Raw genomic sequence first — 23369 nt, forward strand, 5'->3', positions numbered from 1 at the left:
GATTCAAATGTTAAATAGTTTAATCAGCAATAGTGTATGCTATTTCTATCATTTAAGGCAGAGCAACTTTAATATCAAAAGAAATGAAGTTTTAATATATATATTTCTCTTTATTTGATTTTTCAATGCTCTAGTACAAAGCTTTGGGCCTTGTCGCTCCTATTTAGGACAGGCTTATAGGTGATGAAAGAGCCAGTGGCGTACAAAATACAGACTTGCCCCATCTGTAGGGTTTCTAGATAAACTACAAAGTGGCAGTTAAATTGAATTTCAGATGTGCAGTAAACCGTTTTTTAATATAAATATTGGAGCATATGTATACTAAAAAAATGATTTGTTGCTTATCTGGAACTCAGATTTAACTAGGTATCTGGCATTGTTATTTGCAAATATGACAATCCTACTTACCCGAAATTATCAAAATTCTATGACCAGTACCACTTCTTGCTCCCTTAAACTCGAAACCAAGAAAATAAATCTCCATGTGCAGTTCTATTATGCTCTCAAAGGATACTATAACCTATATCTCTCTAGAAAAGCAGAAAACATTAATTCTTTAGGCCTTATTGCCAGTTTCTTGCTCATTTGATTTTGCCTAGTTTTTCCTTGAATTAAGACCGTCAAACAGAAAGGAATAATATATGTGTCAGGCGATTTGTAGGTAGCAAAATCAAGAGATCTAATGGTATATTCCAGTCTGTCTCAGATTAGTTGTAATAATAACCTTTGCTTCAACCTTCTTACCTGAAAAATATGGAAAATATTTTTTCCATGCCCAACCCTTCTCACAAGAGTGTTTGACCTTTCACAAAGATGATGACAATAAAAGCACGTCATGTTTCTTAGAGGATGGAGAAACTATAGTTTTCTACAATTTTTGTGGTAATATTTGCTAACCTTAGAAAACTACAACCAGACACTAAAAGGTAGGCTTTGTCAAAAAGCTAATCATTACAGTCAAAAGGTGATTCTGTTAGAACATGAAGGATTCATCTCATAAAGATTATTTAAAACAACAAATAGAAATCAGATATTTTTTAAAGAGAAATAGAGAAAAATGCCCTATCAGATGTTAAGACAAATACACAAAATGTAAAACAGAATGGTATCAATGCAAGAGGCAGACAAATAGATGAAGTGGAAATATGCCCAGAAACAGACCTGTTTTTAATCATAAGTCAATGGGTAAGGAGGAAATTATCTCATGCATAGTGTTGGAAGAGTAGTATTTGGAAAGCAAATCAATTTAGGTCCTTACCTCACACTGAACACCAAATTAAATTCCAACCAGATTTAAGAAGAGAGGAAAAACAAACACAAACTAGAAGAAGATAGCAAATATTGATCTGATCTTTGGCGAAGGGAAGATTGTATAACTATAAAATAAATAGAGGAAATCATGACATTCAAAAAATAGGTATGACTATCTAAAAATAAAAATCTTTGGTATGCTAAAGAGTAGCATTAGAAAGCAACTAATAAGGCCAGGGATGGCGGCTCATGCCTATTATCCCAGCACTTTGGGAGGCCAAAGTGGGTGGATCACCTGAGGTCAGGAGTTCGAGACCAGCCTGGCCAACATGGTGAAACCCTGTCTCTACTAAAAATATAAAAATTAGCCAGGTGTTGTGGTGGGCGCCTGTAATCCCAGCTGCTCGGGAGGCTGAGGCAGGAGGATCTCTTGAATCTGGAAGGTGGAGGTTGCAGTGAGCCAAGATGGTGCCACTGTACTCCAGCCTGGGCAACAGAGTAAGACTCTGTCTCAAAAAAAAGAAAAGCAATTATTTGAATTATTTTTATAAAAGGTTAACATCTCTGATGTACAAAGAGTGCTGACACATCTAAAAGAAAACTGATATATACCAATTTGTCCCAGCAGATAAAAGTGGGCGATTTGTAGGACAACAAAGGGAACTTAATTAATAAACACTTTGGGAAACATTAACCATGTTAATTATCAAGTCAATAATTTAAAATATTCTACCATTTTTTGCCTTAAAATCTGCAAAAGTTGTCATTATTAAGAATACCCAGTGCTGCGAGGGTGTCTACCACGCTTTTACATGATGCTGATAGATGAATGGAGTAACACATTTGGAAACCAAACAGACAATAAGTACCAAGAAGTTGTCAATATTCTTATTATCTTGATCTAGTTATTTTACTAGAATTATCCTACATTTTCATTCAGTAATTATCCTAAATTACTAGATTATCCTATCTGGATTCATATTCTATCTTGAAAGCAGAGTTAACAGGATTGCTGACTGTTGGATGGGAAGTGGAGGGGTGTGGGAGAATGGAATCAAGGACCACTCCTGGGTTTTGGGCTTGAAAAAATGCATAACCAGAGATGCTGCTGAGCTGGAAAAGAATGAAGCAGGAGATAGTACAGGAAGAGTTCCATTTGGGCATGCTAAATTTGAGTTGCCTGTTAGAATAGGCCAGTGAAGCACATGAGTGGGCATCTGATATATGAAACTGAAGCGCAGAGAACTGAAAGACTATGGAATCAGTTGGCTGGACATCCTAATCTAGTAATTCAGAGAATTTGTCCTAAGGAAATATTCCTTTTTAAAAAATGCACAAAGAGGTTCACAGTATTTTAAATATTTTGAAAATTGAAAGCAATGTGGAAATAAGGCAAACCAACTACTCAGTGGGATGCTTTATAGCCACTAACCACTCCAAATGTTATTTACAAAATGCACAGGCATGGAAAATGTTTATACTATAATGAAATGTGCAGAAAAATCAAAGTTCAAAATCGCATATTGAATATAACTGCAACTAAGTGAAAAAAAGTCTAAGCACAGAAATGACTTAAAAATTAATAGTGGTAGTCTTTTAAGGGAGCATCACATGTATTTTCTCATTTTTTAAATGTTTCTACATTTTAAGAGTTCTCTATTATGGAAAAGGGTATAATAAAAAAAAAAGGTTGAAATTGTATGTCTGTGTGCCTGTGAGTGTGTGTGTCTGTGAGTGTGGGTGGGTGTGTCTATATCCATCTCCATGTCCTCTGTCTCGTGCCCAGGTCCTTCGGAGTGCTCCTGTGGGAAATATTTTCTCTGGGATATATGCCATACCCCAGCAAAAGCAACCAGGAAGTTCTGGAGTTCGTCACCAGTGGAGGCCGGATGGACCCACCTAAGAACTGCCCTGGGCCTGTGTATGACTCTCTTAGGAACATTTGTACTAGTTACTAAGCAGTTTTTCTTTTCAAAAAATATCCAGAGCCACATATGCTGCTCTAAGATGAAGGGGCAGATGGCTGCTCCCTTTAATATGCCCCAAGATGGGAATGTGACTGCGACTTCAATGAAATGGGTTGGTCTCCCAGGCCCTTAAAACCAATGATGCCATCCCAGAAAAAGTATCCATTGTCTGGCTGTGGGCAGTGGACTCACCAGATCTATATTCCCCAAGCACATTCCCCAAGCTCTTCCCAGGAATGTGTGTCCCAGGCCTCACCCCTGCTTCCCTATACTGTATCTCTGAGTCTCTTTCAAAGATTTCCATTCCCTGCAATGTCTGCTGGCCTGCCTGGAACCCCTCACCTCCTTCCCACAAGCAAGGCAGATGGGAAATATAATTGGAATTTCTGTCCCAAAATGGCTTTAATTCAGGAATGGAATGAGAGCAGCTGTATTTCACATAAACATCAGCATGTCTGTGTTAGACACCTGTACACCTGCGCGCTCTTACTTGATCTATCAGCAGGGGGCAGCATATGCCAACCACATGGGGCCTAGATGAATTCCCACCTTCAAATTATCCATGCAACTCTGGTCCCATTTTGAAAATGGCTGGGAGTAAATATATGTTTCATCCTTGTGCTTCTCCTGATTTTAATTCATGTGATTATTCTTTTAGATACCGGATAATGACTCAGTGCTGGCAACATCAGCCTGAAGACAGGCCCAACTTCGCCATCATTTTGGAGAGGATTGAATACTGCACCCAGGTAGAAACATTTTCTCCTCCTGGCCAACGTTTAGTCTCTATGAAAAAGCCTCAAAGATGGCAAATACCAAAATATGAAATAGGTCAAGCCAGTCAGAGTAGAAGATTTATGACCATGAGTGAATATTAATTTTCTCTCAAATGAAATGGTGTCTCCATTTGCCCATTTTGTAAAATAAGTACTAGTAACTTCACCAGCACATGACACAGTGCCAGACACGCAGTAAGACTCAGGAATCAACCCAATCCACAAGAATTTACCAAGTCCCTTCTGGGGGCCTAAACTTCTATTAGTCAAAATTGAAGCTTCACAGAAGTATGGAACACAGCTGCTCTCAAATAGTTGAGAGCCTGGCTGGAGAAATAAAAACATATGAAATAATTAACTGCATATATATATATGTCCAACTATATAGGTCAGAAGGATTAAGGGAATGGAATTTCAAAGTTATCTGAAGAAATTTTAACATCAATAATACTTGCATATCATTCATACTGCACAATTCGCTTTTTGTGTATTTTGTTTTATCCTTATTGAGGAATGCAAAATATCCCCACCTTATAGATGAGGAGTTAAGTCTTGAAGAGGTTGTCCAAGTCAGACATTTTTCTAGTAATCCTGTGGGTTCCTATACAGATCCCTCTCCCATTCCTTCAGTAGTGACTCTAAATGTTTAATTCTTTCTCTCCCTCATTTTCCTTAGACAGCTATGCTTCCTCCCTCACCAAGACGGTAGAGATTATCATATCAGAATGCCCTCATTTCCTCCCTGCCTCTCATACAAACTTCTCTGCCTCTGCAGCCATTTCTTACCACCTTCCTTCCTGTGCTCTCCTCCCCTTCAAGGCCAGCCTGGCTGCCGGCATCACCAGGCCTTTGTTCTGTCTAATCATCTCTTCCCTGTGCCCACTTTTTTTCCCTCTCTTGGCTCTCATTCTGCCAGGATATCTAATTCTGAGAATCTTTTAGAAGCATCGATAAACCAGTATCTATTTTATTTTTGGGATGGAGTTTTGATCTATCACCCAGACTGGAGTGCAGTGGCGCCATTTTGGCTCACTGCAATAACCGGGATTACAGGCAAGTGTCACCATACCCAGCTAATTTTGTGTATTTTTAGTAGAGACAGGGTTTTGCCATGTTGGCCAGGCTGCTCTCAAACTCCCGACCTCAAGTGATCTGCCCGCTTTGGCCTCCCAAAGTGCTGGGATTCCAAGTATGAGCCACTGCGCCTGGCCTACCCACTATTTCTTTAAATCCCCTCCTCTTCATTGTGACTAAAGACAGACACATTTTTCAAACCGTAGTCCTTTTCCAGCCTCACTACTCCATCCTCTTATTCCTTCCAGCTCAGGTGGGAGAACTGGCATTTTTATCTATACAGACTTCCTATGTCAAGTTTTTGGGGGTTCTTTCAGAGAACTTTATTTAATGACATTAGGTTATTTTGTTGTCATATGAATGGAATACACCCACTTAAACATACATACCTTCTTGGTATTTTTCTGAGTCTATAGGTGTATATAATATCCTTCTTAAAAGGAGGCAGTTTTACACAAGCATATTTTAAATTATTCATTATAGAAATTACTAAAAAACAGGGAACTAAAGAACTTTTTAATGAGTCAAAGGTAGTTATTTTTTATTTTTAAACTCTTTTAATCATGAACATTAATGTGTTTTTCTGTTACTCAAGTAATGAGGGTCTTTTCTCAATTTGCATAAAATACTAATGACTTTCTCCAAATTTAATTTTTCTTCCACAAACTTTCCTTAAACTTCTGGCAACTGCTTCTATTCTTCTATGTTACAATCTATTATCGTGAAAATGATCTAGCACAAAGTTGTTTTTGTAAATGGTTTTCCTCAAAGCACTTCAGCATTTCCTGGGTTGCACAAAGGATCCCTCACATTTAAACTAGTTAAAGAACCCCTGTAGGCCCAGTGTGGTGGCTCATGCCTATAATCCCAGCACTCTGGGAGGTCCGAGGCAGGTGCAACACCTGAGGTCAGGAGTTCAACACCAGCCTGGCCAACATGGTGAAACCCAGTCTCTACCAAAAATTCAAAAATTAGTGGGTAGGGTCCAGTAGTCCCAGCTACTCAGGAGGCTGAGGCAGGAGAATGGCTTGAATTCAGGAGGCAGAGGTTGCAGTGAGCCAAGATTGCACCACTGCACTTCAGCCTGGGTGACCAAGCAAGACTGTCTAAAAAATCTTTAAATCCTGCATTATGGTAGATGCACATGTGACGATGTGGCACAGGAAAAGTTAAAATCAAGTGTAAAGTACCCAAATGGAAATGGAAGGTAGCTAGGAAGAGAACAAAAAATAAACACTGTAAGCCAACATGGCATGTGCCTCCTCTCCTCCTCCCCCAGCAGCCCCCACCACCACTTTTTAAGTCAAACACATAGGCTTTTTTTTTTTTTTTTTTTTTTTACTGGAACTAGACTGGAATAATATAATAATTTTAATGCTTGTTAAAACGCACACTCTGAATGAAGAGACCCCCAACCAGGCCTTGTGTGAGCAACATGGCTGTTTATTTACCCGGGTGCGGGTGGGCTGAGGCCAAAAAGAGAGTCAGCAAAGGGCAGTGGGATAAGAGTTGGTTTTATAGGTTTGGGCTAAACAGTGGAAAGTTACAGAAGTTAAAGTTTAGTGCAGTTTTTTGCAAGCTGGGAAGGGGTCGTAGGGTGTGGAGTCAGTCACAAGGTTTGTCAAGGTCAGTTACAAAGTCCAGTGGCCTTGTCAGAATTTGAGCACAGTTAGAATGAGAAACAATATAATAATGTCTCAGGTTAGTTAGGCACTGCAGGGGCTGATCGTCCTTCCGTTTTTCATGATTTTCCAGCTACTTCAGGTTTTCTAATTCCGGAAGGCCCTCCAGAGGTGTACGTGTGGGTCACGGGGGTTGCCATGCTGTCCATGGCATGGTCAGACCTCACTTTCCTGTCTGTTTATATTAGTGATATAAAGGAAAGAAAGGAGGAGTGGAGGGCAGTGGAATATCAGGAAGGCCGGCACAGAGGAGTGACAGGGAGATGTTTCTAGGGCTTCTTCAAGTGGGATTGGGGGCGGCGCAGAAACCTAAAAATGGGAAAGAATTTAGACTGCTGGGAGATCTTGGGGCAAGGAGTGATATTATGGGGTTGTTAGAAGGAGCATTTGTTGTATTGACTATTGACTAATTGGTTATCACTTGTATACGATTTTGTGGGAATTGAGAGATTAATTGGAAAACACAGCGTCCAAATAAGAGAAGGAGAAAGACAGCTATCAGAGGACTAAGGATTGGAAGACGCCATAACACCCAGTTAGTGTCCAGCCAGTCCAGCCAGGTCCAGAATACCATTTGCCTGATTAGCGAGCTTTTGGGCTCTGTCTCTTACTTTATGGATGGCATCATATTTGAGGCCGGACTGGTTCACATAAAAACATTCTTCATTAGGAATAGGCAAAGACCTCCTTTTTCAGCAGTCAGTAAATCAAGACCTCTGCAATTTTGGAGGACAACCGCAGCTAGGGAATTTACTTGAGTTTGAAGAAGGGATCGTGGTTGAGTTAATTCTGCAGTGCTAGCAGAGAAATCCTTAGAGAGGCTACCGAAGGTGACAATTGAAGTGGTAAGATCTGCTACGCCTCCGAGCACAGCAGTAATTCCTAACCCTACAAGTAAGGGGATCAATGAAGTGACCCGCTCATGTCATGTGGGGATCTCAACGGGAACAGAGAGGCTTTTGTCCCCCTTGGCAAACTAAAGTTTGGGAGTAAGGAAAACTAGGGTACAAGTGCCTGTCCAATTGGTAGGAAGGCAGATATAAGAAGAAGAACCACAGAGGAAGAAAGTCCTTGGCTTAGACAGAACTGGAAGTGTCAACTGAAAAGGTGAGAAGGTGTTCTGAGGGGGCTAGGGCTTTGGACCCAAATGCCAAGGGAACCAGCAAGGACTGCGGCTATTAAAGGTTGTCGTGGGGTTTGGTAGGGTGACTGTGGAGGGACAGCTCTTGTTTTCATGGTGTATGAGAAAGTGTGTGGTATCTATATAAGAAGCCACTCACTTTCATTAACAAGACTGGGTATGAGCAGAGAACGGGAGCGAGATTCAGAGTGAGTAGAAAAGAAAGGAAGAGGACTTGATGGGGTGGAAGAATTGGAGAGCTGCCTGCCACTGAAGATGGTCTATCCACTCTGAGAGTTAAGGGTGGCAGACGAGGGTAAAACCATGACTGCCTGGAGAAGACTGTAAACCGGTAACTTAAAAGCAGGGTGGGAAAAAGCAGCTACAGCAAATTTGAGCAGTTAGAACAGACTTTCTGAGGTGTGGTTTAAGCAGTAGGGGTGACTGCGTTAAATAGTGGTGTTAGAAAAAAGATGCCTCATGAAAGTAAAAGGTATGTTAGGTTTATATAGGGTTACTCTTCCACTTTGGGGATACAGGTACGTTTAGGAGAAGTGGGGGGGGATACTTGCAACTTCCAGGAGGCGGTAGAGGAGTCAGGCCAATTGTCTGGTGGACACAGCTTTATCCTGGAATGATGGACCCACTGGGGAGGCTCTTGTAGACGGACAGTGGTTGGGGTGCTACAGACGACCAGGAAGGTTGCAGAGACCGAGGGGTTAGGCTTTTAACTAGGGCTGACCTTCCGGCTAGGGTGTTTTCATATGGCCAGGTGTCTGGAGGGGTAAGAGGAAATGAGCAGCCTGGTGGACTTCGTGTCTGGCCTGTTGGATAACTGGAAGATAGTTACCAAGAAGACTGGTGCCTGGAATAAGGTTAGGCCCAAGCAAAAAGGTGTGTCCATATGGGAGTGGCCAGGTTCTGACACGAAGCAACGTCCGGGAGGGGTAGCTGGACACTGCAGTCTGGGCGCTTCGAAGTCTTTGTGAGCCAGCGGTGTCGCTGGGGTTTGTCTTATGGCAGAGACAAGCATCTGTAGTTCTGAGATGTGCTGCCGCTGCTAGTGAACACCTTGAAGGCGAGGTTGATGATTAGCTCCTATTGTGGGGTTTGAGGGCCAGATTCTAATTTCTGTAGCTTTTTTAATGTCAGGGGCTGACTGGGTGATAAAATGCATGTTAAGTGTTTTTCAGGGGTCAGAGTAGAAGGATGACATTTAAGTCACTCCAGGTGAGATTATAGGACTGGGTTACGTATTGGAGCATCTGATGAAGAGGAGCCTAACCGCTGGCCAATTTGGGAAAGGTTGGATGAAGGGAAAGTAATGTGCACCCTGACTGTGGCTTTGGCTCCAGCCACCTCTCGAACGGGGAATTGTTGGGCAAGGTGGAGGAGGTAGCCGCAGGACTGAACTGTAAGCAAGCCGGGCGGGTGTGAGGTGGGGAAAGTGGGCTGTGGGCAGAGGAAGAGGCCATTTGGGATCATAGTCTAATTTGTATTGAGGCCAGGCCATGTTACAGAAGAAAATGAGACGTTCAGGGCGACAATTGGAGAGGTTTTAGGTTTTTAACTGAGGAATAGAGGGCAGAATATTGCCCATGGAGGAGGAGATAAGTTTTAAGGAAAGGAGACTAGGAAAAGGAGCGAGCAGCAACCAGGGTTTTCAGTAGGTGTCCCTGACTAAGGCAGGCATCCCCACAATTGACCAGACACCAAGGGAAGACTGTCTTCCAGAGTCTGTGACCAACGTGGGAGTTTTTGAGCAAGAGGGAGGACCTGCCTGCTCCAGCTCTACACAGATAGTGTCTCTTTGTCTCTACTAGAAGGAGAAAGATTTAAAGGAAGAGAGAGAGAAAGGGAGAGACTTGTCTCCTTGCGGGTTAAAGGAAAAGAGAGCGAGCGGGGGAGACCGCTTACCGGGTCTGAAGGTGGCGAGAGAGCTGTTCGGCACGCTCAGTGCAAGCTGCTGGGCTGGTCGGATGTGTTGTGAGGTCTCAGGTGGATCTTTTCCCAGAAAGGAAGCAGGGACAGGGGCCTGGGCTCCCCAAAGGAGTAGCCCTGTCCCGGGTTTTTGGCACTGAATGTTAAGATGCATGCTCTGAAAAAAAGAGACCTCCCAAACAGACTTTGTGTGAGCAACATGGCTGTTTGTTTATTCACTCAGGTGCAGGCAGGCTGAGTCTGAAAGAGTCAGCAAAGGGCAATGGGATAGTTGATTTTATAGATTTGGGATAAAACAGTGGAAAGTTACAGAAATTACAGTTTAGGGTGGGTTTTTGCAAGCTGGGAGGGGGTTGTGGGGTGTGGGGTCACCAGGTTTGTTGAGGTCAGTTACAAAGCCCAATGGCCTGGTCAATTGAGGCCGGAATGAGAGACGATAGAAGAATGTCTCAGGTTAGTTAGGCGCTGCAGGGGTTGATCGTCCTTCCGTTTTTTTCATGATTTTTCCAGCTACTTCAGGTTTTCTAATTCCAGAAGGCCCTCCAGAGGTGTACGTGCAGCTCACGGGGGTCACCATGCCTTTACAGTGCAGTCAGACCTTGTTTAAAAAATCCACTGATCTTTAAAAATTGGCCAAAGATCTCCTCCTCTGCACTCTGTCCCAGGCACCGGGACACACTTCCATTATAGCATGTATCCTCTAAGGTCTTTGAGGATAAGGATGACTTCCCATTTATTTCTTATGCCCAAGTGCCTTCTCAATAAATACTGGTTTCCTCATCTGTAGAATGTTTAGATTACATCACCTCTAAGTTGTTGTCTAGAGTTAACAGTTTTTGTCTCTGATTCAAAGTTTTAATCGTTTCTCCTATGGTAGGACCCAGATGTAATCAACACTGCTTTGCCGATAGAATATGGTCCACTTGTGGAAGAGGAAGAGAAAGTGCCCGTGCGGCCCAAGGACCCTGAGGGGGTTCCTCCACTCCTGGTCTCCCACCAGGTGAAACGGGGGGAGGAGGAGCGCGGCCCAGCTGCCCCACCACCGCTGCCTACCACCACCTTTGGCAAGGCCGCCAAGAAACCCACAGCTGCAGGGGTCTCTGTTCGAGTCCTTAGAGGGCCAGCCATGGAAGGGGGACACGTTAACATGGCATTCTCTCAGTCCAACCCCCCTTCGGAGTTGCACAAGGTCCAGGGATCCAGAAACAAGCCCACCAGTTTGTGGAACCCAACATACGGCTCCTGGTTTACAGAGAAACCCACCAAAAAGAACAATCCTCTAGCAAAGGAGGAGCCTCACGAGAGGGGTAACCTGGGGCTCGAGGGAAGCTGTACTGTCCCACCTAACGTTGCAACTGGGAGACTGCCGGGGGCCTCTCTGCTCCTAGAGCCCTCGTCGCTGACTGCCAATATGAAGGAGGTACCTCTGTTCAGGCTACGTCACTTCCCTTGTGGGAATGTCAATTACGGCTACCAGCAACAGGGCTTGCCCTTAGAGGCCACTACTGCCCCTGGAGCTGGCCACTATGAGGACACCATTCTGAAGAGCAAGAATAGCATGAACCAGCCTGGGTCCTGAGCTCGGTTGCACACTCACGTCTCTTCCTTGGGATCCCTAAGCCCAGGGAGGAGAGAGATGTAATGGCTCCTTCACATACCAGAGACCAAATGTCACTTTTTGTTTTGTGCCAACTTATTTTGAAGTGCCACCAAAAAAGAGAGCTGTATTTTCAAAATGCTTTAGGAAGCTTTTGAGCATGGGTTCATCCTATGCTTTCAAAAGAAGACAATGTCATAGAAATGAGTGATAACTACAAGGCCCAGATGTGGTTGCATAAGGTTTTCATGCATGTTTGCTGTATACTTCCTTATGCTTTTAAATTGTGTGTGCTCTGCTTCACTGTAGTCAGAATTAGCTGCTTCTGTGTTTCATAGTCAGGCTTATAGATGTTTCCTTACATTGTGGATGTGGACATGAACCATTTGAGGGGAGAGGGAACAAAATAAAGGAGTTATTTGTAAAGACTCAGCATGGGGAAAGACATTCTTTACTTGAAAAATCATAGACAACTGAAATGTCACTTTAGGTGACAGATGCTTTTAATTGTGCTGATTCATCACCAATTGTAAAATGTCGTGAGTAGTTCCAGTAGTATAGCAGAAATGTGTATATACTCATCTAAGTGAAATGCATCCATCCCAAGTGCTGTGAGTAGGATAAAGCACCGACACGGAGATTCAAACATCCTATTACAATATACCTCATGCCTTAAGAAAACCCTCCTACAAAAACTGAAAAACTGAGTGTGAGGTTTCCTACTGGATTTAAAACTGGATTTAAACTACTTATTTAAAAACTTTCCACTAATTAAACTGATGTGTAAAAGCAAAAATGTTAAGCAGCAGTGATACCTGGAAGCATAGAAACATATCCACTCAATGGGCATAAGTGTCAATACATCTTAAGCCAAAACCTTCTGTTTGTTTCAGTCATGGAATGACTACCAAACCCAACCTCCTACCTGTAGAGATGGACAGGGCCCCAGGAGGAACAGGCCGCTGGCGGTCCTAAGGAGAGGCACTAATGCAGTCCCTTTCCTTCCATGGCTAACCTGTGTTGTTCTCTCTCCATCATGTGATCTTAGTACACTGGGAACACAAACGTGCTGAAATACACATAGCATAATTTATACAGCTGTCAAAGGCAGATGAAAATGATTTTTTTCCCTAGGAGGCAATGAGGAAAGGAATAGTGGAACCCTTGGAGAGTTGAGGTTGACACTGACGAGTGAGAGTGGGAGTTCTGAACTTGGTTTTCACAGATGAATTTTCCTTCCATGAAAACCGATTGGGAATCTGTTCAATTGTACACACATACTTATGCAAGAATGCTTTATCAGTCCTCACTCCATTCTCTTTCTGCTGCTCTGTCCTCATGCCCGCTTCTTTCCTGTCAGCCACGCCAAAGCATTCAAGAGGAAAGCATTCTCTTACTACTAGTTACTAAACATCACCAAACAGGACTATGTGTGTGTTTGATATATACATGCCTTTTGTTGACCTTCTCAGTTTCACCTGCATCAAAAGCATCACTTTCAGCGTGTGAAAGCCATTCTGTAAAAAGCCAATACCAGACAACTGTTCCTTTCTTCGAAGGCAGTTGCCTTGCCCTGGAGTGGGGAGTGTGCATCTGTAAAAGCACTGATGCCCCAGGGGCTACTTTCCTTACCTGCTTAACTGCCAAAAATATTTTCATCAGAGACACACAAAGATGAAACATCAGTGAGTTCATCTCTAATTAAATGTGTCAGTAAAGTTTTGGTTCATGCCAGGCACAAAAGCAGCCTAATCATATAATCATTATTTAACTCAGAGACCACCGGAAGGGGCTCAAGAATATCACTTTGAGAAACACTCTTCCTACAGGATAATGACAGAGGAGTTGTCCATAACTGAGAGAAACACTCCTGTCTTATATTTATAATATCCATAACCAATTAAGCAGGGAATAAGCTATCTGGTTAAACAGCCATCTTTTTATTGTTATTCATGGGGAAAATATTTCTTTCCACTTTTAGAAACTAGAAATCCATTACATTTTCAGGTTGTGCCTTTCTACCACTGAGATTGATTTGTTGATCTCTCTAATCATCCTTGTTGGTATCAACTTTCATGTAAATAAGTCTTAAAAGCTTGTGTACATGGATAAGTAAATAAACAGCTCCACATTGAGACGTGACGACCTCAAGATGTTTCATTTTACTTGGTGTAACCCATGGGGATCAGCCTATTAATCTGGACTATTGTCCACTTGAATATTGCTCCAGCCATATGGCTACAATTCGTACAGGCACTGTGGGCTTTAATAAACTTAGTATGATTGAAAGTTCCACCCAGAATATGAATGGACACAATTAAGTTTACAGAAGCTATGTTAATTAAACCATAATCTAGCATAATTATTTATATCCTATGTCTATAAAGAAGCCCATCGAAAGTTCACAACTGTTCCATTGGGAAAATGGCAATTTGTGAGCAATGACCAGTTAATATGTTGTACCTTAAGATTATAGCAATTCAGACGAGCAGGAATACCCTTTTTAAAAAGAGTATGCCCTCCTAAGAGCTGGATTCTCTTCTTCCAGTTAGGGTCTGAATTCTGACTTCCCTTGGGTTACCTGGCCCATTGGTACCTCAATGTCTCCATACATAAAAGGACAAACACTTCCCCTTCCTTGCAGCTCCTTAGGGAGCTCAGAAACTGTGTGAAAGCACAAGCACCCCCTCTTACACCTTGGTAGCCCCCAGGTGAGGTCGGGGTGGGTGCAGGGCCAGGTATGTCTATGCCTCCCTGCCCTCGTGCTCAGAGGTGGTTACTGTCCCCACTCACATCCAGCCCTCTTGGCTCTCCCGTTTGTGCCATGTTTTCTTCATCTGTCACTTGGTTTTGTTTTCACTGACAGATAATAATGCATATTTACAAGGTACCGTCTGATGCTTCAATACATGCATATATTATAAAAATCAAATCAGGGCACTTAGCATATCCGTGATCTCATACAGTTATCATTTCTTTGTGGTAAGAACATCTAAAATCCTCTCTTCTATTATTGCTAACCAGTCACCCTACTGTGGGACTGACCACCAGAACTCACTCCTCCGATCTAACACTAATGACAGCAGCAAGAACCCTGTCAGAACCCAACTCCTCTTCAGCTCAGAAGAAGAATGTCAAGTCTCTACCATAATTTCAGTAATTCTTTAAAAAAAAAGTTGGCATTTCCACATAGTAAACCCTATAGCTGTAAGGTATTAGTAACTACAGTTAACTTTATTCTGCAAAACATGGGCCTTTATATCCAAATTCCCAGAGCACACCACTAAGAAATTCGAATAATCAAGCCAATAGATTTTCACTCATAATAGCAGGATTAAAATCCGTATGAGCTCTACAGACCTACAATGAGATGCATCTGAATTCAGGTGACTCTAAATAACAGACTTCCCATGACAAGATTCATGAAATCGTATGAAGCGTGTTGTCAACCTGTCTTTAATAGGTTTTAAAATGAGCCCCTAGAGAACACACAATTTGACTTGGCTAATTTCATTGCAGCAGATGGCTCTGCATTCCCGTAATCCTATACATGCTGCTCTAAAATAAAAGATCATTACTGAGAAGGAATAGTAAGCCCTCTCTTAAGATTCTACTTTTATTTGGTGTCCTGAGTGGGGGCGTTTAATTTTTCGATGCACTACTCAACTGCAAAACATTTTTTTAGCTACATTGTAGCCTAACAACTCTAAAACATTCTAAAAACTTGGTAAGAACAGACTACTGTATGGGAGGGGGGGAACGGGAAGTTACACGAACTATAACAACAAAACTACAGCAACCTCCTTCCTCTCTTCAGCATTCAGTAAGTGTAAAACAAGTGCGTGGAAAGACGGCACTACAAGTCTAACCTCAGAAGAAGTTCAAGGACCAAAATTTGTCTTTAATGCCTTCACATGTCCATTTCTTATATCCCTCTTCTTGACATCCTCAGGCTCTCTCCCCGTCCCATCAATTTCCTAAGACTTTTTCCTTCCTTGGGAGAACTTACCCAGTTATTTTTCCTGCCATCACTTCATGTTCATTTCAGCTGGTGTCAGGTGAAAGACAGTCTTATTAAGCAAATTCACATCAAAACCTTGGCAGCTAAGGTAGTAATTCTCCCTAGAATATTTACATATTAGAAGAGCTTATTTGCTAACATGGATGAATATCAGATTGAAAAAATTTCTGATGATTATATCATCTTGGATAGTTGAACACTCATCAATTACTTGAGAAAACAGCAAGCAGACCAGGCAGGAGTTAAGAGACCCACTACTACTAGACTGCAATTACCTACCTCCCTGACTTAAGCAAGTTACTGAAACTCTCCTTATTTAAAAAATGAGGTCAGGAGTTGAAGACCAACCTGGCCAATATAGTGAAACCTCATCTCTACTAAAAATACAAAAAATTAGCAGCCGAACATGGTAGCAGGTGCCTTAATCCCAGCTACTTGGAAGACTGAGGCAGGAGAATTGCTTGAACCTAGGAGGCAGAGGTTGCAGTGAGCGGAGATCATACACTGCACTCCAGCCTGGGCAACAGTGTGAGACTCCACCTCAAAAAAAAAAAAGGGAATTGGTCTCAAAGGCCCCTTCTAACTGTGAAGTCTGTGATTCTGTAGGACTTTGCCTGTGTAAGGTAAATCCCAACACCCAACCATAATCAGTTGAGCATGACTGGTATGTGCATGTGTCCTTGACCTGACTCTTATCCCAGTGAGATAAATTATATGTAATCTTTACACAGACATAGATCAGAGAGTTTAGTATCAGTCCTCTGTGTAAAGATCCTTCTATTCAAAGATCTCTTTAACAAATCATCAAATCCTTACCATAGCAAAATGAGATTAATCAGGGATGATTTCCAGAAAGCAGCAAAGCCGGCAGAACTGAATCATGTCCATCTAATGACTTTCATGCTTTCTGTACCACAACACATATTTCTCTTTTGTTACACTTGCTACGATGAAAACCTTATTAGCAAAGTAAAACCATAAAACTTACCTTTTATCATACCTAATATTCGATGGTATATCTGAGGCACTTTTTGTCAGTTGACAAGTTGCACCTCTCAGTGCCTGTATTAGTCCGTTCTCACACTGCTGATAAAGACGTACCTGAGACTGGGTAATTTATAAAGAAAAAGAGGTTTAATGGTCTCATGGTTCCACATGGCTGGAGAGGTGTCACAATCATGGTGGAAAGCAAAGGAGGAACAAAGGCATGTCTTACATGAGGGCAGGCAAGAGAAGCCTGTGCAGAGGGACTGCCCTTTATAAAACCATCAGATCTCGTGAGACTTATTCACCATCATGAGAATAGCAGGGAAAAAAACCCACCCCCATGATTCAATCGCCTCCCACCAGGTCCCTCCCATGACACATGGGGATTATAGTAGCAACAATTCAAGATAAGATTTGGGTGGGGACACAGCCAAAGAATATTGACGACCATTCCCAAAGGGACGTAGCAAAGCCCACAGCAAGCCAGGTGTTTGATAGCAGGAGGCCTTGTGGATTCTGACGCTCCTCAACAAGCGCATCCCAGTGCCATTATGATGGGGAATTCATTAAGAACAGGAGTCCAATCTCACAGTTACCATAGGATTGGATTGAACCACTCTTTTCAGGTTTATAGAGATATCCACTGCCAATGGATGGTAATTTTTGGAAACCTGTTGTGAACACTATAGCTTTATAATGGATCTATAGAAACATGGAATCCAAAAGATAGTCAATTCAAACATCCCACCAAGATAAGACTGTGAAGGCTGTGGGCAAATTTTCTATATTTTACTGCATCTAATAGTTGAGAAAAGACATAATTCAAATCTTTTTGCATTATTCTCAAAGTAATATTTATATAATATTTCACAGTTCTTGGAAGAAATAAAGTAATTTTCAAGATAGAAATGCTTTTTCCTCAAGTATGTGCCAGGAAGCAGGTGATGTTTTATAAAGAATAAGAAACTAAAGCAGAAAATTATATTGGATTTTCCTTTGTCACACACCAGGGGGTGTAAAGTGAGTCCTCAAGAATCTGATGCTATTTCTTAATTCCCTAAGCTCTGTCCCCTTCAAGAAAGATAAAATATCATCTGAAAAAATTACAATATTTTCACTGATAGGTGTAATGTATTGGAATTCTTATTAGAAATCCATTTGTATTAGCAGGTTCAATAAAGGCAACTATAATTTTTTGCCTTGTTCTTCTGCTCTGTAATGCTCTATATTGTCTGTAATGGAAAATCCGCTTCCCCTTGCCGACAATATGAAAATTTTTATGACTTTATGACTATTAAAATTCATTTAAAAATCCATTTTAGGTCCCCCCCCAAAGATAGTGGATTGTAACACCCATCCTTCACAACAAGAACTGTCAGGGGCAGCCAATGTCGTTAACACTGTTGACTGAGTTTCAGGCTGAATCTCAGAAGTCATACTAGAGAAAAGAACAGAAAGCATAGCTTGAAGCTGTGCATTTAATCTGAACATGATTCATCTCCATGTCAGTCTGATGTGATCTGTTATGTGAAAAATAAAAACTAGTTCAGTCTTCAATAAGGTAAGTCTACTTGGAATAGAGCCAGGAAGGGCTGGAACTGAAAGAACTTAATCTCCATCAGATAGACACAGGCCAAGAACACAGGACTTGCAGAGTTTAACCTTCAATGCTTTAGAAATGCCTAAAATTCAAAATCACTATAGGATAGTTAGATTGCTGAGTTAAACTGATCCCTATTTGATTTTATTTAGCCAGTTGAAATAACTGTAAATATCTAATCCTGAGACCGACTTCCTCCAATTCCACCTGACACAGGAGTCTCCTGAGGTATGCGTGTGTGTGAACAGCTAAGGTAGTAACAAACTCACATATCTAGGTTCTTCTGGGATTTCAGAGCTGAATTTCAACCAGATTTAGGAGCATTTTAAAAATGACACCAGTGATCCTTGGGAACAGATTATGTTTTAAGCTAACAGCCTCAATTTAAACACTTGAAATATCTTTAATAATTCAGAACTCCCTGCCCCTTCTCAGCACCACCATGACCACTATGCTTGCCCTATTTGAAAGGTAGAGTAAATGATGAAATGTGCTGCTGATTTATCATGATGAATATTCTGTTCATTGAAGACATTCTAAAAAAATAAAGGGAAAAAACTTTCCCCTACACCTTGATGCCGTTCTCAAGGAAGAGCTATAAAACAAAAAGTTTCATTTCGACCACACATAATGAAGCAATACTAACATCTGTAATATGTGCCCGTCTACTCCAATTCCACCACTATACTTCTTTTTCTCTCATAAAAAGGAGCTTTAGTGGCCGGGCATGGTGGCTCATGCCTGTAATCCCAGAACTTTGGGAGGGTGAAGGGGGTGAATCACCTGAGGTCAGGAGTTAGAGACCAGCCTGGCTAACATGATAAAACCCCACCTCTGCTAAAAAAAATAGCTGGGCATGGCAATGCATGTCTGTAATCCCAGCTACTCGGGATGCTGAGGCAGGACAATCGCTTGGACCCGGAAGGTGGAGTTTGCAATGAGCCGAGATCGCGCCATTGCACTCCAGCCTGGGAAACAGTGAGAGATTTTGTCTCAAAAAAAAAAGGAGCATTAGCAAAAAAAATAGATTAATAGAACAAAATCTGTTTGCCTATGCAAAGGCATCATCTTCTGCTCATAATACAATCTTAACAAGTCCTGCAAGTTTAACTTGTTCAGCCTATGCACGAACTGCATTAGGAATGTTTATTTTCTATTCAAACAGAGTATGTGACACGGTGGTAAATAAGCCCTGTGTACTAAGGGATATTAAACAATTACTAAAAATATACATCATGTGAGTTTTGTATTAACCACTGTATTTGTATTATAAATAAGTGTAGTGAAGCAAAGGGCATAAACATTTAAAAAATTAATTCTTCTATTGGCTTGCAATGTGGCAATGCATATTACATGTCTCTGAGTCATTTAGTCATTTGTTATTTAGATATCAAATATCCATCTTGTGAGTAGTTAAAATTACTAGAACTGTTTCTCAATTAAGAGTTATTTTAACACAATAGGATTTCAGCCATTGGTTGATGTGATTTAAATAATATTATCACACATTCTAAATAGGTAGCCTCAAAATAAAACTGAAATAAAAATATGGCTGGGCATGGTGCTCATGCCTATAATCCCAGCACTTTGGGAGGTCAAGGCAAGTGGATCACCTAAGGTCTGGAGTTCAAGACCAGCCTGGCCAACACAGTGAAACCCTGTCTCTATTAAATATACCAAAAAAATGAGCCAGGTGTGGTGGTGGGCATCTGTAATCTCAGCTACTCGGGAGGCTGAGGCAGAAGAATCCCTTGAACCCAGGAGGTGGAGTTTGCAGTGAGCCACGGTTGTGGTGAGCTGAGATCGCGCCATTGCACGGCTGGTAAGAGCAAAACTTTACCTCGAAAAAAAAAAAAAATTTAATACTGGCGATCAACGTTATCCCCACTTGAGAATGATCCAGTTCATTCTCTCCATATTAAACTACACATATTACCATGTTCTCTAAATTATCATATTCAAATAGGAATTCAAAGTTTGCCCCAGGCAGAATGGAAAGGGAGCTGCCCCAGGTGGTCCTACTACATCTTTTCTCCCCATTCCCTACCGCTGCACCACGCAACATCTGTGGTCTCGTACACGGCACTCTTAAGGGGTAAGCTAGGCTCCTGGATTCAGTTTCTTGTCCTCCTTCCTTCCGTGTCTAAGAAAACTTACCTGTTCCGTGGCCTGGTCTCGCAAGGCCACTTGCCTGAAGCTAGCTAGACAGTATCTATATTTCCAACAATCTTTACTGCCCTTGTTCACTCAACAAAACCGAGCATCTACGAGGTGCCAAGTATTATTCCAGGTGTTGGGGTTAAGTGGTGAACAAAACAAAACAGTCAAAAACCCACTCCTCAATCTAGTGAAGGAAGAAAGAAATAGTACACAAGAAGCTGTAATAAGTAGTAAGCGTGACCAAATGCTAAACAGAAAAACAAAACATGAGAGGGGAGCCAGAGGCTCTCGGGAGGAAGTGCCAGAGATTCACAGCAAGATTACAACACCGCAGTTGACAGTCAGCAAACAGCTGCATCTCAACACTCTTACACACTTAGAAATATTCCCCCAAAATCACCCTAAATATAAAAACAATGTTTTTTTTTTTTTAGTAAAAGGAAGGTAATTATTTCTTTTTAATCTAAATTCAAAGTGTTCCCTCCTACCCTAAATAAACAAATGAAATCCTAACTGTAGAAATACATGCTTTTTTTAAAATCACTCAGTATTCATCAAAACAATACTAATAGGAGGGTAGCTATGAACATAAGTTGTTGGGTAGAAAGCATGATACTTTTTAATACTCTTTATAGGGACAGGACAAATCCAAGCCATTACCGTGCGGAAAAAACACTTTTTCAAAGCATATACCGAGTGACTGAGGAAAGGAGAGTGGCAAATACGGCAAAAATGACAAGATACCATTCCAAAACCACACAGCTTCCCTTTTTATTGATGCTCAAGAAGTGAACTTTAAATGACAGTTCATAAGCAAAACACAAATGAAAACCCCTAATTTGCATGTATAGTATAGGTAAACATACATGTTATATGGACTTAATCCTCATCTAAAAATAAAGAGAACAACCGGTTCTTTGACCTCAAAAATAAATTCAGTGTTGGCATTACTGTTTTTAACTTACAGTGTTTTATATCTAACAGAAAAAATTATGAATAACCAAGTTTGGTGTGGTCATGGATTTCACGTTAAGGTATAAATAGAATTTTAAGAAATAATCTGTATAATAAAATAAGTTTACTTTTCAGTCGCAGTACAGTCATTTCCTTCTATCAATAAAAATATTCCTTGATTACAAAGCAGCCTTATTTTGCAAATGTATTTCAGGAAAATAGCTCTAGCAGTATTTGAAACACCACACACTATTTTAAAAAGGCAGCAAAGTGGCAGAATTCAGATTTAAAATAGTATATTGCAAAATAGTTCAACATATTATTTCTAAGCACAAGGTGAGCTCCATTCTGAAGGATACTTTTTAATCTTATAAAGCAAACTGTTCCAATATTTCTGTGGTAAAGTCTAAATGCTTACAATAAAAGATAAATCTTTAAGCAGACAGGACATAAACATCAATACTTAACCACAATACGAACATTTTACATGATGACATCACGCTATTATGAAGCTTAGTTTGTTATCGTGCCCAAGGAAGAAACTGAAAATACAGTTCTGTAGCTTTATAACAGGCTGAACTCTGCAACAATTGGAGCTATAAAAACAGCAAACACAACACTGGTTCTATGAGTAATAAAACAAAAAAAATCCAGGTATAATAAACATTTAAGTAAGTAACGAATACACCCTTCCTAATACATCTTAATTTGCGCTCTTCTGTTAAATACTTTTTTTTTTTTAATGTTTCTCATATCCCAGAGGGAAAGGATGGTGAATTCTTCACAAAGAGAAAAGTGCATCATGTTTTAAAAGTGCTTCGTGTTTATGTGTTACAAACATACCCAATAAGGAAGTTAAGTAAGTTTGTGCAAAAAAATTCTAATTATTACTTGAATTCATAAACCTTAATCATGGATTTTTTGTAGTTCATCCAGATGAAGCAGTCAAGCAGCAGAAGAAAAATCTGAGATTAGACATTTTGTAAAGAGGAAAGAACACTGGGCCACAAATGAGGAGACCCACACTCTATTCTTAGACCAACCGGTTGGTGACCCCAGGTAAGACAGGCTTCCATTTCAGTATTTGGCAATGGGCAAGAAGCAGAGCCGGAGAGCCTCTAAGGCCCCTTCCAACTCCAAAGTTACCACATATCTTTAGATGAGGCATTTCTGAAAAGGCAAATAATTTTACCGAGATATATAAAAAATACACTAGTCATCCAGCTACTATTCTCTTATTGGACTTATCAGTAATAAAGCATGGAAAGAAGGAAAAATCCCAAAAATGCTTGACAAATAAAGGTCATGTGAACATTACACGTAACCAAAGCTAGAGAAACCCTTCACGATTAGGGTGCTAAGAAAAATCCAATATGGCGTGTAAAATTAAAACAGAATAAGCAAAGAAATGTAACAGCTGCTCACCTGATGGCACTTTTTTTCCTGAGTCCCAGAATTTTCTTGGGACCTAAAGCTTTAAATGATACTTATTTTGAAAACTGCTTTAAAAGAACCATGATTCCCCAGAGTTTATATTCATGGCTTTGTAAAGAACTCTCTCTGAATTGTTATAATGATTTTTAAGATGATAACTCTATTTTCAAATTTTAAATATGGCTAAAGTAAACCATTTACCATGGACTCTTTATTTACACCAAATATATATATTCAAGCTTATTTAATATTTTAGAAGCTTAACTCAACAATTCTCATCCACAAGTTTTGACCCATTAATCCCCCGATAGGTCACTCTGCTCGGTCGAACTAAGACTCCGTGGTTCGGCTTACAGGTGAAATAGCGCTTGTCACCCACTGACCCATCATTTTTCCCCTTGGCGCTTCGGAGCTCAAGTCCAAGCCAGATACCTGAAGCAAAGTCAGTGGGGCCCACATACCTAACAGTACCCATCTCATTAGAGCTCGTGAGAAGGACCTGAGACCCCTCGTGCAGCTTCACGCTCCCTTCAATGCTCCCTGCAGTGGGGGTGCTGCTCCAACTGCGACGCAAAGCAGCTTTTGATCTGTGCAGAAAGGAAAAGCGGGAAAAACGCTTTAGTGCCAAAGCCACATAACGCAATCATCATACTCATTTCCACTGCCACATTCAGAATTCATTCATTCAGTCTCCAAAAGAGAATACTTTATGGTCACAAGTTGGTTTTTTAATTTTAAAGAGCAGTTTTAGAATATACAGTTGACCCATGAACTATACAGGTTTGAAGTGCGTGGGTCCACTTAT

General features: G+C 41.0%; 2 protein-coding genes across 9 annotated transcripts in view; one reads left to right on the plus strand and one right to left on the minus strand.

Annotated features, from left to right (window-relative positions):
- Window positions 1-13550, plus strand: part of ALK (ALK receptor tyrosine kinase) — a 771141-nt gene extending 757591 nt beyond the window's left edge. The window contains exons 27-29 of the mRNA XM_035272907.3: window positions 3038-3172; window positions 3877-3967; window positions 10689-13550. Of these exons, the coding sequence (XP_035128798.2) occupies window positions 3038-3172; window positions 3877-3967; window positions 10689-11390 (928 nt within the window). The 3' untranslated portion in view covers window positions 11391-13550. The remainder of the gene's footprint in view (window positions 1-3037; window positions 3173-3876; window positions 3968-10688) is intronic.
- Window positions 13551-20922: 7372 nt separating this feature from the next.
- CLIP4 (CAP-Gly domain containing linker protein family member 4) overlaps window positions 20923-23369 on the minus strand; it is a 95452-nt gene continuing 93005 nt past the window's right edge. For all 8 annotated transcript variants that reach the window (XM_035272910.3, XM_035272914.2, XM_035272916.3 and 5 more), the window contains one exon: window positions 20923-23151. In XM_035272910.3, the coding sequence (XP_035128801.1) occupies window positions 22830-23151 (322 nt within the window). In that variant the 3' untranslated portion in view covers window positions 20923-22829. The remainder of the gene's footprint in view (window positions 23152-23369) is intronic.

The sequence above is a fragment of the Callithrix jacchus genome, chromosome 14, assembly GCF_049354715.1.
Source record: "Callithrix jacchus isolate 240 chromosome 14, calJac240_pri, whole genome shotgun sequence".
In the NCBI taxonomy this organism is placed as follows: domain Eukaryota; kingdom Metazoa; phylum Chordata; class Mammalia; order Primates; family Cebidae; genus Callithrix; species Callithrix jacchus.